This window comes from Barbus barbus, assembly GCF_936440315.1.
Source record: "Barbus barbus genome assembly, chromosome: 14".
In the NCBI taxonomy this organism is placed as follows: domain Eukaryota; kingdom Metazoa; phylum Chordata; class Actinopteri; order Cypriniformes; family Cyprinidae; genus Barbus; species Barbus barbus.
In genome coordinates this window covers 13962371-13979209 of record NC_136742.1, presented here as the reverse complement: position 1 = coordinate 13979209, position 16839 = coordinate 13962371, and the positions used below count along the sequence as shown (strand labels likewise).

At 38.2% G+C, this 16839-nt stretch overlaps 1 protein-coding gene across 1 annotated transcript in view; it reads left to right on the top strand.

Annotated features, from left to right (window-relative positions):
* Positions 1-16839, top strand: part of LOC306880012 (voltage-gated delayed rectifier potassium channel KCNH5-like) — a gene marked incomplete at both ends in the record, with an annotated part of 100338 nt that overhangs the window by 67433 nt on the left and 16066 nt on the right. Inside the window, 2 exons of the mRNA XM_079433276.1 lie at positions 6502-6754; positions 12766-12962. Coding sequence (XP_079289402.1) covers positions 6502-6754; positions 12766-12962 — 450 coding nt within the window. The remainder of the gene's footprint in view (positions 1-6501; positions 6755-12765; positions 12963-16839) is intronic.

Genomic DNA, 16839 nt, shown 5'->3' with positions numbered 1-16839 from the left:
TTGGCTGAATGTCACAAAAAAAAAAAAAAATGGACAGTTATTGATATGACTTAATAAATTCCATAAACCCCTATAATTGGACTTTGTTATTGCCAAAATAAAATGTATTTAGCTGTCATGATGCCGAAGATATTTGATTCCTGTTTTTTACACCAATACTGGGGCCCTCCTCTAAATGAGACACTTAAGCTCATTAATGAGACACTTAAACTCATTAATAAACTGTATTTTGGTCCAAATTGGAATCAATAAACAGTTTCAAAACTGTCATGATTAACATACATAATCAGTTCTAATCATCTTTTGTTATTATACATAAAAGTTCATTGTTAATAATTGTGTCAAAGGCAGCTAATCATAGTTTGCTAATAGCATTACAGTATAAATATTATTGAATATTTTTTGTAATAACCTCAGGTTCTTCAGCTCGGTGTTAATTTAGCTCTCACTGTAGACCGCACACAAGTGAAATATTCAGAAATTGACATTTCCAAATATCACCAGCAACTGAACATGTTTCTGTTTGACTTCTTTTTTCTCTCTAGCCTAAGTAATGAAGAGCATAAACTCATTGCTTACCAATGCAATTCTGTTCTCTAGCCTATCATTTTATTAACTGATGTACTCTATGTTATTACATGACTCTCTGCAATACTTGATTCTCATTGGTTAATCGAGATGTTCTGCAGTAAAATATCAACTCAACTCAACTATCACTCATATCGTTTCATTTTCTTTTTTTCTCCTCACAAATTACATTTTTTTAAGCTAGAATAAATATTCAGTGTCTTTTTGTTTTTGTTTGTTTATTTATTTATTAACTGTATGATTTTACATCTTATACAGATTATTTCAGAATTCTAATTTACATTTTATATACATATATATATATATATATATATATATATATATATATATATATATATATATATATATATATATATATATACACACAATACTTTTTGAAACCTCCATTTGCCAGTTTAACAGCTCTATTTTTTCTCCTATAATGCCTGATGAGGTTAGAGAACACCTGACAAGAGATCAGAGACCATTCCTTCATCCAGAATCACTCCAGACCCTTTAGATTCCCAGCTCCATGTTGGTGCTTCTTCTCTTCAGTTCACCTCACTCATTTTCTACAGGGTTTAGGTCAGAGGACTGGAATGGCCATAGCAGAAGCTTGGTTTTGTGCTCAGTGACTCATTTTTGTGTTGTTTTTGAGGTTTATGTTTGGATTATTGTCCGGTTGGAAGATACAAACATGGCCCATTATAAGATTTCTAACAGAATCAGTCACTTATTGATTTTTTTTATCTATTGGTGTTTGATAGAATCCATAATGCCATGTGTCTAAACAAGATGTCCAGGAACTCCAGCAGAAATATAGGCCCACAACATCAAAAATACAGCAGTATATTTTATTTTACACATGGGGTACTTTTTATCCCTTTGTTCACCAAACCCATCTTTAGTGTTTGCTGCTAAAAAGCAAATTATTTTAGTTTCATCTGACCATTGAAGCCAGTCTCATTTGAAGTTCCAGTCGTGTCTGATAACTGAATATGCAGGAGTTTGTTTTTGGATGAGCTAGGAGAATTTTTCATGAAACCCTCCCAAACAACATGTGGTGATGTAGGTACTGTTTGACAATTTTTTTAAAGGTTTTCTGAGCCCGAGACTCAACTATTTCCTGCAATTCTCCAGCTGTGGTCCTTGAAGAGTCTTTAGCCACTCAAACTCTCCACCTCACCATGCATTAGGACGATATAGACACACGTCCTCTTCCAGGCAGTTTCGTAACATTTTGTGTTGATTGGAAATTCTTAATTATTGCCCTGATGGTGGAAATGGGGATTTTCACTGCTCTAGCTCTTTTCTTAAAGCCACTTCACTAATTTGTGAAGCTCAATTATCTTATGCTGCACATCAGAAATATATTATTTAGTTTTTCTCATTGTGATGGATGATTAAGGCTTTGCTTTCGCTCCTATTTATATTTCTGTGAAACAGGAAGCCATGGTTGGATAATTTCATGTTCATAATCACCCTGGAGTGCACAAAATTGTAAATATGAATGGGAATATACTTCAGAGATATTTTACTCATAAGAATTTCTAGGGGTGCCAATAATTGTGTTCAACGTGTATTTGAGAAAAACATTTATTTCATAATGATATTTCCCCCCATTTAAAATTTTTATTATCCAATGAAATGTTAGATTTTTGTGAATTTTTTAAAATAAAAGATCAGAAGGATTAACAATACAGATTAATTTTCACAGCCGCCTTTGTTCATATTTACCAAGGGTGCCAATATTTTTGGCCATGACTGTATGTTAAACTGCATTAAACTACTTTTTTCCCCACATCAATCTACAGTCTGTACACCATAGTGAGAAAGCAAATAACAGGTTTTTAACATCTTTGCAAATTTATTAAAGTTAAAAACTTAAATGATTCCATTGCATAAATTTTCATAACCTTATCTGGGACAGTTGAAATTTAGCTCAGGAGCATTCATTTTGCTTGTAAATGTTACCACACTTTGAGTAACGTTAACCTGCGGCAAAATAAATTGAATGGGTGATTTGGAAAGGCACGCGTCTTAATAAAAGGTCTAACAGCTGAAAATGCATGTTAGAGCAAAGATCAAGCCCTGAGGTAAAAAAACTGGGTAACCCTTTATAATAACTGCACACTACGAATCATTGTTTAAGCATTAGTAAATAGTCAATTCATCCTTTATAAAGAATTGTTCCAACATTAATAGGCATTAGTAAGTAGTTTATAAATACAGCTATAAATGTTTTATTCTTGAGCGCATCTATAATGTTTAATAATTGTATTTTCATACTGTATTAATGATCAATTTATAATTTCTAAATTATTACGTTATTTACAAACCAGTTATTTAAGAGTTGTCAGTGGTTCATAAGATCATTTAGAAAGTATAAGTAAATGATTACTAAACTATTTAAATGTACATTTATCAATCTTATTATATAGACACATGATAATATTTGCTCAGTGTGCATGCTTTATTAACACATATTCCTGCTGTAATTCATAATTAAGTCACGTAGTTACAAAACTTTTAGTAGTTGCCAGCCATCTATTTTTGGGAGCTCATCTAAAGTGATGACTATTCATACCTTGTAAAGCATTTATAAAGGAGATTTAAAGGCTCATTTATCTTCCAAACAGAAAAGTTGGTAAAACTTTACAATAAGGTTCCATTTATTAACATCAGTTAACAACATTAGTAAACATGAACTAAGAATGAACAATACTTCTACAGCATTTATTAATCTTAATTAATGTTAATTTCAGCATTTACTGATGCATTATTAAATTCACAAGTTGTGTTTGTTAACATTAGTTAATGTAGTGTGAACTAACATGAGTAAACAATGAACAACTGTATTTTCATTAACTAACATTAACAAAGTTTAATAAATTGTGTAATAAATGCATTGTTCATTGTTTGTTCATGTTAGTTAATACATTAACTAATGTTAATAAATGGAACCTTATTCTAAAGTGTTACCGAAAAGTTAAACAAACACAACACATAGGGATACAGAACACAGAAATATTTTTTTCAAGATGCAACAAATTAAACTGTACAACTGTACACTTGATAAAAAGAAAAAGAAACTTCTGCAATTTCATAGAAAAAAAAATATCTTTTGCATCTTGAAATAAATATTTCTGAGTTCTGTATCCCTTCTGTATTCTGTTGTGTTTGTTTATTTTTTCTGTTAGGAAGATAACTGAGCCTTTAAATCTCCTTTGTAATATATATGCTTATAAATAAAGAACAAGGCATTTATAGCTATATTTATAAAGTGCTTACTAATGACTATTAATGTTGGGACAATGCTTTATAAAGGATGAACTGATTATTTACTAATGCTTAACTAATGATTCATAGCATGCTGTTATTATAAAGTGTTACCAAAAACTGCCCGTATAGCTCCAAGACAGGATTGCATCAAACCACACATCTGTGGAAGAGTTCAGAAAAACATTATGCTGCATTGAAGGTTCACAGCATGTAACCTCCTTTATCTATAATGGAAGACGTTTGGAACATCCAGGACTCTTCCTAGAGCTGGCCTCCTGGCCAAACTGAGCAATTGAAGGGCTTTGGTTAGAGTGGTGACCAACAACCTGATGGTCACTTTAGGTGAGATCCATGATCATATGTGGAGATAGGAGAAACCTAAAGAAGGACAAACATCACTGCAACACTCCACCGATCTGGGCTTTAAAAAGTGAAAGTGAAAGTGAAGTGAAAGTGAAGTGACATACTGCCAAGTATGGTGACCCATACTCGGAATTCGTGCTCTGCATTTAACCCATCCATCGTGCACACACACAGCAGTGAACACACACACACCGTGAACACACACCCGGAGCAGTGGGCAGCCATTTATGCTGCGGCGCCCGGGGAGCAGTTGGGGGTTCGGTGCCTTGCTCAAGGGCACCTCAGTCATGGTATTGAGGCTGGAGAGAGCGCTGGACATTCACTCCCCCCACCTACAATCCCTGCCGGCCTGAGACTCGAACCCGCAACCTTTGGATTACGAGTCCGACTCTCTAACCATTAGGCCACGACTTCCCCTTTAAGGCTGTGTGGCCAGACTCAATCCTCTCCTCAGTGAAGACTCATGAAAACGCACTTGGAATTTGCAAAACAGCACCTAAAGGACCCTCAGACTGTGAGAAACAAGATTCTCTGGTCTGATGAACCTAAATTCCAAGCATCATGTTTGAAGGAAAGCAGGCACTGCTCATCACCTGCAGAGTACCATCCCAAAAGTAAAGTGTGCAGGTAGCAGCCTCATGCTGTGGAGCTGTTTTTCAGCGGCAGGGACTGAGGGACTCATCAGAGTAGAAGACAAGCTCAGTGCACCAAAATATAGAGATAGCTCTAATGAAAACCCAGTTCAGAGCATTCAGAACCTTAGACTGGGGAGAAGGTTCACCTTCCAACAGGACAATGACCCAAAGCACACAGCAAGAGTGGCTTATAGACAACTCTGTGAATGTCCTTGAGTGGCCCAGCCACAGCCTGGGATTGAACCCAATCAAATATTTGGAAACCTGAAAATGTGTGTCTGCCCCCATCCAACCTGACAGAGCTTGAGAGGTGAGGAGAGGAATGGCAGATAATTGCCAAATGATGATGTGCAAAGCTTGTCGCATCATACACAAAAAGATTTGAGGCTATAAAGGAACTTCAACTAAGTATTGAGTTAAGGGTTTGAACAATTAATTGAATACTTATGCAGTGTACTTTATTTCATTTTTTTTTTTAATTTACGAAGTTGTGACAGTTCTGTTTTAGCTTGGGTGTATGGAGTGTAGATTGATTTGGGGAAAAAGGTCATTTAAAGCAGTTTAACATAAGGCTGCAACATAACAAAACGTGAAAAAATGAAGGGGTTTGTATACTTTCGCAAGGCACTGTATATATATATATATAGTGGCGGGAGGAGCAAACGACAGACAGTGGGTGTGGCGTCAGGCCTCGGAGAGGCTTTTGTTAAACAAAATAATAAAGTGTCCAAAGGGGGTAAAAGTGTCCAAAAATAAACAGGGGGGTCTGGTGTCCTCGTCGGGCTGCGGGGTTCGTGAAGGAGGGCAGTGTTCTGGAATGAAGGCCTCTCGGGACCGGGGCGTGAGGGGCGGCGGCTTCTTCTAGCGGCTTCGTCCTTCTTCGGCCCGCGGCGCTTCCGGGGGATAGTACGGCCCGGCATCCTGGCCCGTTAGCCGTCTCGCGGGTGCGGAACTCGATCCATTCTCGACACTCCCTTCCTGGACCCACGAGGACACCAGAGTGCATGCACGGGGAAGAGACCGGTCTCCCGAGGAGAGGCACGCCCGGCATTTAAACAGCGGTGGTGATGAGGCTCTATTCGGATCAGGTGCGCCTCATCACACGCCGCCAGCCCTGGCTGTTTCAGCGCCCCTCCTCTCTCACACACCCACTCCCGTCGGGAGCCTGGTGAAGGGCGGCGAATACGGGACGGGGTGGTGATGATAATAAGGGGGGAGCCAGCCGACTCGTCACAATATATATATATATATATATATATATATATAAAATGTAAGGTAGAATTCTGAAATAATCTGTATAAATTGAAAAATCATACAGTTGAATACTTTCGCAAGGCACTGTGTGTGTGTATATACACACACATATACATACACACACACACACACACACACAGACACACACACACATATATATATATATATATATATATATATATATATATAATTTTTTTTTTTTATATAAGCAGCTGTGTAATTTATATAAGGACGTATGTAACTAATGCTATATAGGCAAAAAGTCTGTATTATGTAATTACAGGTCCAAAATAGAACAAATGAATTCAGGTTTTATGACAAGAAGAGTTTCATCAAACTATGTACATACTGTTAAGGGAATGTTTCATTAAGACATGACTTTCCTTGCTTTATTTGCTAGGTTCTGTCCATCTGTCCTAAGGACATGCGTGCAGACATCTGTGTGCACCTCAACAGCCAGGTGTTCAACGAGCACCCTGCCTTCCGGCTGGCCAATGATGGCTGTCTGCGCTCTTTGGCGGTGGAGTTCCAGACCACACACTGCGCTCCAGGAGATCTCATCTTCCATGCAGGGGAGAGCGTAGACACTCTTTGCTTTGTGGTTTCTGGATCGCTGGAGGTCATTCAGGATGATGAGGTTATTGCCATTTTAGGTGAGTTAAATCATTCTTTCCACACTAAAAAATACAAGCGTGACCTCAGGGGTTAGTTGTCACAAGTGAACACAGTAAAACCACATTACCATACATTAACACTAAATTAACTAGACTTTGCTAGATCTACTAGAAGGTTGATTTCTAATAGTCTTAGGTTTGGTTAATAGCAAAACTGGCAAAGTTGCCATTGTGGCAACTTACCCCTTATATTGTGACAACATACCCCATTGTGGTCACAAGAAATCAGCTGTGTGTACAATAAAGTGTATCTTTTTCTTAGCCAATAATGTTGAAAATGTTCAATATCTTTTAATAGCTTTTGAACATTTAGTCCTCAAGACGGCAAGATATGTGCCTGTACAAAAATTTACTTTCAAAATTAAACTTGAGAAGTATCCAAAATATTCAGTTTTTAAGCAACTTGAATATTCTTGAACAAATACAGAACCCTGTATTATTTCAATATATACTTTGCTACTTCTGTTAATATTTTCTGCACAACATTCTGCATTCTCATTAAACTCAAGAAAGCCCAATGCTGCACAATTAGCCTGTTTATACTACAGTAATATTTCAGAGCTCTGCAGGTTTTTCCTGAGGGCACACACCCCTGCTCCAAAACATATCAAGCTTTGGATAAACTTATAAAGGGCACAATACTATTGCAGTGGATCGTAAAAGATGGTTTTCACACAGGATCTTGCACAGTGAACTCACTAATGTTCATTCTCCGAAGTAACATAATTGTCCACAGTCTGCTCCTTGCGTTATATGTGGCATTTGTTACTCTTTCCACGCCGTCTCCTTGTCCTGCAGTAATGGAGCTGTGGGGACCGATTCTCCGTCCATTGATTGTTGAGTCTTTTGTTTCACAGAGATGTGCACTGATAGTTCACACAGTCTCCAGTGCTTTAACAATGACCAGATTTGTTGTCAAGAGAAAAAGGCATATTTTTAAGCATGCAAACTGCTCTTGTAAAAGATGAGTAAGTCCTGGCTCGTAAACCTCTTATTAAAAATGGACAAAACAATAACTATCCGGACATTGTTGATCTGTCCAATTGTGTATAGCTGTATTTTTTTAATGTCTCTGCAACAAAAGTTCAAGTTTAAGTTCAAGTTTATTTGTATAGCGCTTTTTACGATACAAATCATTGCAAAGCAGCTCTACAGGAAATTAAGTTTCCACAATATATTTATATATTGCAGAACCTTAATGTATTTAACTTATGGCAAAATTTGGAAATTCTGTATGTTGTCTGAGCATTGGCATCCTCTGAGGTCCTCTGAGGGGTTGGCATTATCTTTTCTCAGGTGTTCAGTCATCTCAGATCATTTAAGGGTTGGATCCAGACTGAAGCTTCTGTAATTCCTAGTTACCATGGGATGTTAATCCCATGACAGAAACAGAGAAACAAATAGAGACATAATTAGCGTAGCTGCTGTTCCATCTAAGCAAAAATAAAATGTTCAACACAAGCTAAAGAATAATAATAATGTACATTTGATCAGATATAACTGCAGTACAAGATTATAAGATGCATTATGTGAATGCTTGGCTAAAGAGATGTGTCTTTAATCTAGATTTAAACCGAGAGAGTGTGTCTGAACTCCGAATGTTATCAGAAAGGCTATTCCAGAGTTTGGGAACCAAATGTGAAAAAGCTCTACCTCCTTTAGTGAACTTTGCTATCCTAGGTACTACCAAAAGTCCAAAGTTTTGCGACCTTAGGGAGCAGGTTGGATTGTAGCGTGGTAGAAGACGAGTTAGGTACACAGGAGCTAAACCATTTAGGGCCGTATAGGCAAGTAATAATATTTTGTAAATGATACGGAACTTAATAGGTAGCCAGTGCAGAGACTGTAAAATTGGGGTAATATGATCATATTTTCTTGACCTGGTAAGAACTCTAGCTGCTGCATTTTGGACTATCTGTAGCTTGTTTATTGAAGATGCAGGACAACCACCTAGCAGTGCATTACAATAGTCCAGTCTAGAGGTCATGAATGCATGAACTAGCTTTTCTGCATCAGAAACAGGTAGCATGTTTTGAAGCTTGGCAATGTTTCTAAGATGGAAGAATGCTGTTTTTGTAACATGGGAAATATGATTTTCAAAGGACAAGTTGCTGTCTAATATAACACCCAGATTTTTGACTTTAGAGGATGTAACAGTACCAGTACCAGTTGCAAATTGTAATCCAAGAGATTCTGTGTACTGTTTTTTGGTCCAATAAGTAATATCTCTGTTTTATCTGAATTTAATAGGAGGAAATTATTGGTCATCCAATCTTTTAAATTTTTTAAACAATCTATTAGCTTAGATAGTTGAGAAGTTTCATCTGGTCTTGCTGAGATATATAGTTGAGTATAATCAGCATGACAATGAAAACTAATCCCATATTTTCTAATAATATTACCAAGGGGCAACAGAGGACCTAGGACAGATCCTTGTGGTACTCCATACTTTACTGGTGATAATTGAGATGACTCCCCATTTAAATGAACAAAGTGGTAGCGATCGGACAGGTAGGATCTAAACCATCTTAAAGCCTGCCCTTGAATACCAGTATAGTTTTGTAATCGATCTATGAGTGTGTCATGGTCTATAGTGTCGAACGCAGCACTAAGATCAAGTAATACTAGCAATGAGATGCAGCCTTGGTCTGAAGCAAGAATCAAGTAATTTGTAATTTTAACAAGTGCAGTTTCTGTGCTATGGTGAGGCCTGAAACCTGACTGAAATTCTTCATAGAGATAATTCTTTTGCAAGTAGGAACACAATTAAGCAGACAATTTTTTCTAAAATTTTAGACATAAACGGAAGATTTGAAACGGGTCTGTAATTTGCCAGTTCATTAGAATCTAGTTGTGGTTTCTTAATAAGAGGCTTAATAACCGCCAGCTTGAATGGTTTTGGGACGTGACCTAAAGATAACGATGAGTTAATAATATTGAGAAGCGGTTCTTCTGCTACAGGTAACAACTCTTTCAGTAGTTTAGTGGGTACAGGATCTAATAAACACTTTGTTGGTTTAGATGCACTGATAAGTTTATTTAGCTCTTCCTGTCCTATAGTTGTAAAGCACTGCAGTTTTTCTTTGGGTGCGATGAATGAAGCTGAAATACTAGACGCAGTAGAATATACATTTGATATTGTATTTCTGATGTTATCTATTTTATCAGTAAAGAAATTCATAAAGTCATTACTATTAAACTGTGAGGGAATATTTAGATCGGGTGGCGTGTGTTTATTTGTTAATCTAGCCACTATGCTAAATAAGAACCTTGGATTGTTTTGGTTATTATCTATGAGTTTGCGGATATGCTCTGCCCTGGCAGCTTTTAGAGCCTGTCTATAGCTGGACATACTGTTTTTCCACGCAATTCTAAAAACTTCTAAGTTAGTTTTTCTCCATTTGTGCTCAAGATTACGAGTTTCTTTCTTGAGAGAATGGGTATAACTGTTGTACCATGGCGCAGTACGTTTTTCTCTAATCTTTTTCAATTTGAGGGGGGCAACAGCTTCTAATGTATTAGAGAAGATAGTGCCCATGTTGCTAGTCATTTCGTCTAGTTCATGTGTATTTATGGGTACACAGAGCAGTTGAGATCAATCAGGCAGGTTATTTGTGAATCTGTCTTTGGTGGCTGGAACAATAGTTCTGCCCGGACGATAACGCGGAGCCATATAACTAATATCAGTAATACGCAGCATGCATGATACAAGGAAATTTGTATTATCAACGTGAATGTTAAAATCTCTGACAATTAGATCTTTATCAACATTGACCAATAGATCTGAGAGGAAATCTGCAAATTATTTTAGGAAATCTGTATATGGACCTGGCGGTCTATACATAGTAGCCAGAGCAAGAGACAGGAGAGATTTATTTTGCATATCTAACAGTGTAACATTAAGCAGAAGTATTTCGAAAGAGTTAAACCGGAACAGGAGTTCCGCTCCGACTCTGCTGGGGTGCAGGCCAGCAGCACGGAAAAGCCTAGGACGCTCCCAGAAAATATTCCAATTATTAACAAAGAGCAGTTTCTGTTCTTTACACCATGACAATAACCATTAGTTTAAAGCAAAAAGTCTACTGAACCTTTCGTGTCCTTGTCGATACGTGGGAAGCGGTCCTGACACGATGATCGTTGTTGCAGGCGATGTGCTGCATACCGTCTCTATCAGGCTCCTGAAGACCCTCTTCAGTGTCTCCGTCTGCCGCAGCTTGGTGTCGTTAACCCCCGCGTGCAGCACGACAGCACCGATGCTCTCGTCGCCCTTCAGGATCGCGGGTATCTGCGCAGAAACATCGAGAACACGAGCACCGGGGAAACAGTGAGTGTGCACCAGGGAAACAGTGAGTGTGCACTTTACATTCAGCTGACGTAGCACGGACATGCCGGACGATGGAGTCTCTGACGATCACAGCGTCGCGTTCCATCTCGCGGAGGGGAGCGAAGCGGTTCCGGGTGGAGATCTTGAAGACTGGAGGAAGCGGAGGGGGAGAGGTCATCGCCCAGGGCCTGGCTCGCGTCTTCCGCTGCTGGTGCACCCAGGGTCCGTGGCATTCCGGCGCCGGAGTGAAGGACATCTGGGAAGATCGTGTCCTGGGTGCACAGGGTCTGTGCAGAGAAACACACGGAGTAGAGGTGGTGGGAGTGTTAGCAGCGTGCTGTATACTTACCCGGGATATTTCCAGCGCGGCTCTCCGCTCTCTCAGCTGGGCCTGCTTCTCCACCAGGTAGCGGATCTACTTCTCCACAGGCTCCAGCTCCAGCTGCACCGAATGCTGCTCGAATGTGTCCTCACCTGCACTCAAAGATAGACACAAATCCACCATTTAAGCAAGTAACAGTGAAACAATGGTAATGTGTGTGAATAGAGTATTAGCAATCTAAGAGAGATTAGCGGCAGCCACGCTGCTGATGCTAACGGGCTATAAGCTAATAGCAGACTCAAGAAATCAAAATAAAACTAGTGATAACAAGGCGCTCTGATTGGTTTTGTTTTATAATGCTATAGGGGATATATTCACATATTATAGAAACGAAAATGATAGTGTATAAAATAGTTTTTAAGATAGAAAATAGACGATAAAGAATCAACTTGATGGAGCTCAAACTCAAAACACGCAGTCACAAATCAGCGCATGCAAAAGGACAGTTGCTACCTCTTTATTTAACTTATTAACTCTGAGCCTGGAACCAATTCCACAATGAACAATAAAAATAAGACAACAATTTTGTTTTGATAAACACGTGCGCATACAGGCACGTTTTAAGACTTCTCTCTCTTCAAATGGACTATTTCTTGATCTCCATTTCTCGAGTCTGCTGATGTACTGCTGCCACAAGAATGTGACGTGCCCTTCACTAACTTGTGTGTAACTGCAAACGACATGACATTAGACCTTATGAGACACTGTAGAGAGGAAGTTAATGTCTCTTCTCTCTAATGGGGATTTGTATCAGATGCTCTTTTGCTTTAATGATTATGAAATGAAATAAGATGCGAAGATGCTGTGAGTAAATTAGCCCCAAGGCGTTTACTTGAACCCACCAGACTAAACCTGCTGGGCTCCTAATGATGCCCCTCATCAAAAGCACAGAACACTGGGTACTTTGTACAGATTCTCTCCTGAGTGTGGTGTGTGAACTTAGAAGATATTGTATCTATGTCATACTGTAGTAAGATCTACCTATTGAAGCTTGTTTCTGCCACGGGATAAAAAAAATACAAAAGGTAATTTGGCCTTTTTTATCCCACAAGTCTGAACTGTAGGATATAAACCATTAATTCTGAGATACAAACTCAAAATTCAGATTTTTTTTCTTCACAATTCTGACATACAAGTCAGAATTACAAGTTTGAATAATTGTACATGAATTACAAGTTTGAATAATTGCGAAAATCCAGGCATATCCAAAGGGTTTGAATACTTTTTACCAGCAACTTTATTTGTGATGTCGTTTCAAACTATACTCCCTGTCTCCTGTCCCAGGTAAGGGTGATGTGTTTGGTGATGTGTTCTGGAAGGAATCCACACTGGCTCATGCCTGTGCTAACGTGAGGGCTCTGACATACTGCGACCTGCATGTCATCCGGAGGGACGCGTTACTCAAAGTGCTGGAGTTCTACACGGCCTTCGCCAACTCCTTCTCCCGAAACCTCATCCTCACCTGCAACCTCCGCAAGCGGGTAAGTTCTACATACTTGTTATCACCAAATATCACATTCTAATGGCAACAGACTTTTGCTGAATCCCTTCTAAAAAGCCGTGGAGTATAGAACTCAAACATGATCGCCCACTTTTTCTCAAGTCTTGGTTCAAGAAGGTTGTTTTTCATCCATTTTCTGCATTTAAAAATCTAGACATTAGAAACCCTGAATAAAACCAACCAGCTCTAAGATGAGTTACATGATGACAATCTTCGATTTGAAGCAAAAAGTACAGTATTCAAAAACCAGACACAAAGAAAAAAGTCAAGACTGTTTGCTGCTTTATGAGTGAAATAAACTATTTTGTTATTATTATTTTTATATTTCTTTTTTCTTTTGCCATATCAGTCAGATTTTTGTTTTAGAGATTCAAGCACATCCTGGTGCACTTTGACCTGAATGTGTGTTGTGCAGTCCTGCTATGTGCAGTGTTGGCATGAGTTCAGAGCTCTGTTGTGGCTTTCAGATCTGACCTCACATTCCTTAAATACATAAATGATTAATTCTGACAGACCGCCCATGGAGAACTTTGGGTCTCTTGACAAAAGAAAGACCCTGTGCACTCACAGCACAATTAGAAGACCTCAGCCGTGCACTTTACTGCCATTGAGTTCATAATTAGTGAGCATTGTGTAAAACTATATTTAGATGCAAAGATTTCCTCTCTTGCTATATCTAATCTATATTGAGGAAACGATGCACTGAAATTTGGTGTGTTAATGTCATTTTTTAAATAATGAGGGAAGGGAGATCCTTCTTGTATGCCTTCAAGTAAACAAAATAGAGCTGCTGGACTTCTTGGACACAGACAGGAATCAGTAAGCCATGATATGAATTTATTTCCTCTGGCCACAGCAAAAGAGGACCTGTCTAATGAGAGGATACTTTGCTAAGGGCACACATTAATATATTTAAATGTGTATGGTTCTTCAAGGTCTCTGAGTAACTTTGAGTTCATGAATTTTGCATGCAGTTGATTTGTAGAGCTCGGGATATGTCTTTCATTAGTAGACTACACGCTTTCACTCCTAATGAAAAATTCTTGTTGCATTATTACTTTTGGTTTTTAATGTACTGTGATTTTACTGTTGATTATTATTTGAATATGCTATCTTAGACTTTAGATCTATCATTTATATTAGACTTAAGAACCATTGTTTAAAGTGACCAGGCTGAGGTGAAAATAGTGTGAAGTGTTTTAAGGGCAGAGTGTTGGTTTCTTTGTCGGTGGAGTGACAGAGGCCGCCCCTTTGCCCCGCTGTGCTCAGTCGACTGGGTTACGCTGCTGATGGGCCGGCTTTACTGAGGAGAAACGGCCCCCCGAAGCGCACACTCTGAATAAAGCATGAGTCAAATCAGCGGGAATACACGCACACACACGACTAACACACACCACACACATTTATCATGCATGATTATAATAAGTGTGGCCTCCTACTAATATTATTACGTTATTGTCATCTCATCTTCACCCTACACACAACATTACAAATGTTGGTCAGAAATTGTAATTATAGCATATGAAATATATAATATACAATCAATATGTAATTACACTGGACTATTTAATGATATTTGAATAATATTAATATTTTATAATCATATTAGTTCATCAGAAGTCCCTTATGCTCACCAACGCTGCATTTATATAATTAAAAAATTATAATAATATTGTGTTAAATTTTTAAATTAATTTTTAAATATATTTTAAAATGTAATTTATTTCTATGATGGCAAAGCTTAATTTTCAGCAGCCATGACTTCAGCCGTCAGTGTCACATGAAGAAAAAAATATTATTACTAACATTTATTATTAAAATTGTATTATTAATTTTCTTGGATGAGTAGAAAGTAAAAAACAAAAAACAAAAACATTTTTTTTTTTTTAAATAGAAGTGTTTTGTAAAATGTATTTTGCTGTCACTTTAGATCAAGTTTAATGCATCCTTGCTAATTAAAGTGATTAATTACTTACAAAATCTTACTCACCCTAAACTTCCTGGATTAATATTTTCACTGAGCTCATCACAATGCATTCTGGCAATGGGCGAAATATATTTGTGATGATGCCTTAGAATTTGGCTAAAAAGAGGTGTTTTAGGAGGCGGCATTATTATAAAAATAAAAGATTCACACCCCAAGTTCTCACACTTTCTTTAAAGGCTTCTTCAGCTGTCCTTCAGACTCCCTCATTATCGCTTATCTCTGCTGGTCAATGTCTGAACGGCTCACTGCGATCCTGATTGTAAGGAAAAAAGCTCAGTGAAAGCCCTGTAAATATCTCTGAAGCAAAGGTCACTCTAAGAGAGCCCTAGTGTGTTAGTGAGTGAATTTTTCCACTGCTTTACATTCAGTCATGGATTAGCTGTGCGGTGTGCTTTGTAAAGAACTGTTCCTGTGAACTCTCTTTTTTAGTTAAAGTAACTCCTGTGGTTAATGATGGTCAGAGTAGATCACATTAAGCTTTGTGGAACCGACGAGCTTTGATGGTTTGATATTGACAGATATTGTTTGGCAGTTTTAAAGGAAAGGTCTGAGTTTATCTATCCCGTTTCAAGGCCACATATTCAGTAGACAATCCCTTTGCTAGATCAGCAGACAATGCAAGCCAATCTCAAATGAATACTCCACCATTACCCGCTGGGCTCACAACTGTTTGTCTTTGGCTGCTGATTAGTGTCAGATCGGAGTCTTTTTTTGCCCGAGCTGATTTATCTAGGCAGCAAACGCAAAGAGGAAGCAGAATCCTCCACACCTGCCATGCTTTCCTCCTAACAAGATTTACAAGGCCTTTGGAAAGCTGCAAACCCCTGCCAATAAGGTGGGCGAAGCAACTTTATCATCCCCTCCATTACCAACAGGACAGGCAGAGAGATGCTCCCTCAGCAACAAGAGTAAGATTCATACAGAAATCATCAGAACACAGTGTGTCCACACAGAAAATAAGCCGTGCTTAATAGAACAGCTCACTTGTTTGGTGCATTGATCAGCAGTGTCCCATATGAATCCTTTTGAATTTTACATTTAGGGATCTTTTACGTCCATTTTTAATGCCTTGCAAAAATGAACATTTGGTTTACATTGCTAGAAAATATTTTTATTACTGATCTTGTGAACTTTCTATTCATCAAAGAATTGGCATAGATAATAAAGTAAATGTTTCTTGAGCAGCAAATCAGTATATTACAATGATTTCTCAAGGATCATGTACGTAACACTGAAGACTGGAATAATGATCACGGAAATAATAAATGCAGATAAAACTTAAAAAAAAAAAATCTTCTCAACAACCCCAAATACGTGTTACTGTGTGAGTATGCATTTAGTGACATGCTGAACTCATAAAAAAAAAAAAAATTGTAAGTGCATTTTTTAAAGGGGCTGCAAAGGAAGGATAAATGCCTGCCAGATTCCATTAATCTACACTGTTGGATTTTGCTGTGTTGGAAGACTCAGTGCACGTTTGTTTCAATTCCCTGTGCTTTTTGCCTTTACACCCATTTGCACTGCAGAAAATAATCTGAATCTTTCAAAACTCAGGGACACATTTCAAATCTCCTACAGTGATTATTGCTGAGTTATTTTACACCCAAACATAATACCAAATATTATGATTCCGAAAGGAGGAAAAAAGGCACCAAGTAGGGTTGTGACAGTGAGGAAATATTCCCACTGGTTAATCGACGTGTGTCAACACCTTACCGGTATCACCTCGGTGGATGGGGGGTGGACGTCGTTTGAGTCGTCTCTCTTTTCCTCGCTTTCCTTCGGTTTTAAATAGCTTGTAAGCTCTGTGCGCGTTTTATTTTCACTTTCAAATTAGTGGCAAAACTCTTCTGCCATCATCTTGTCCACC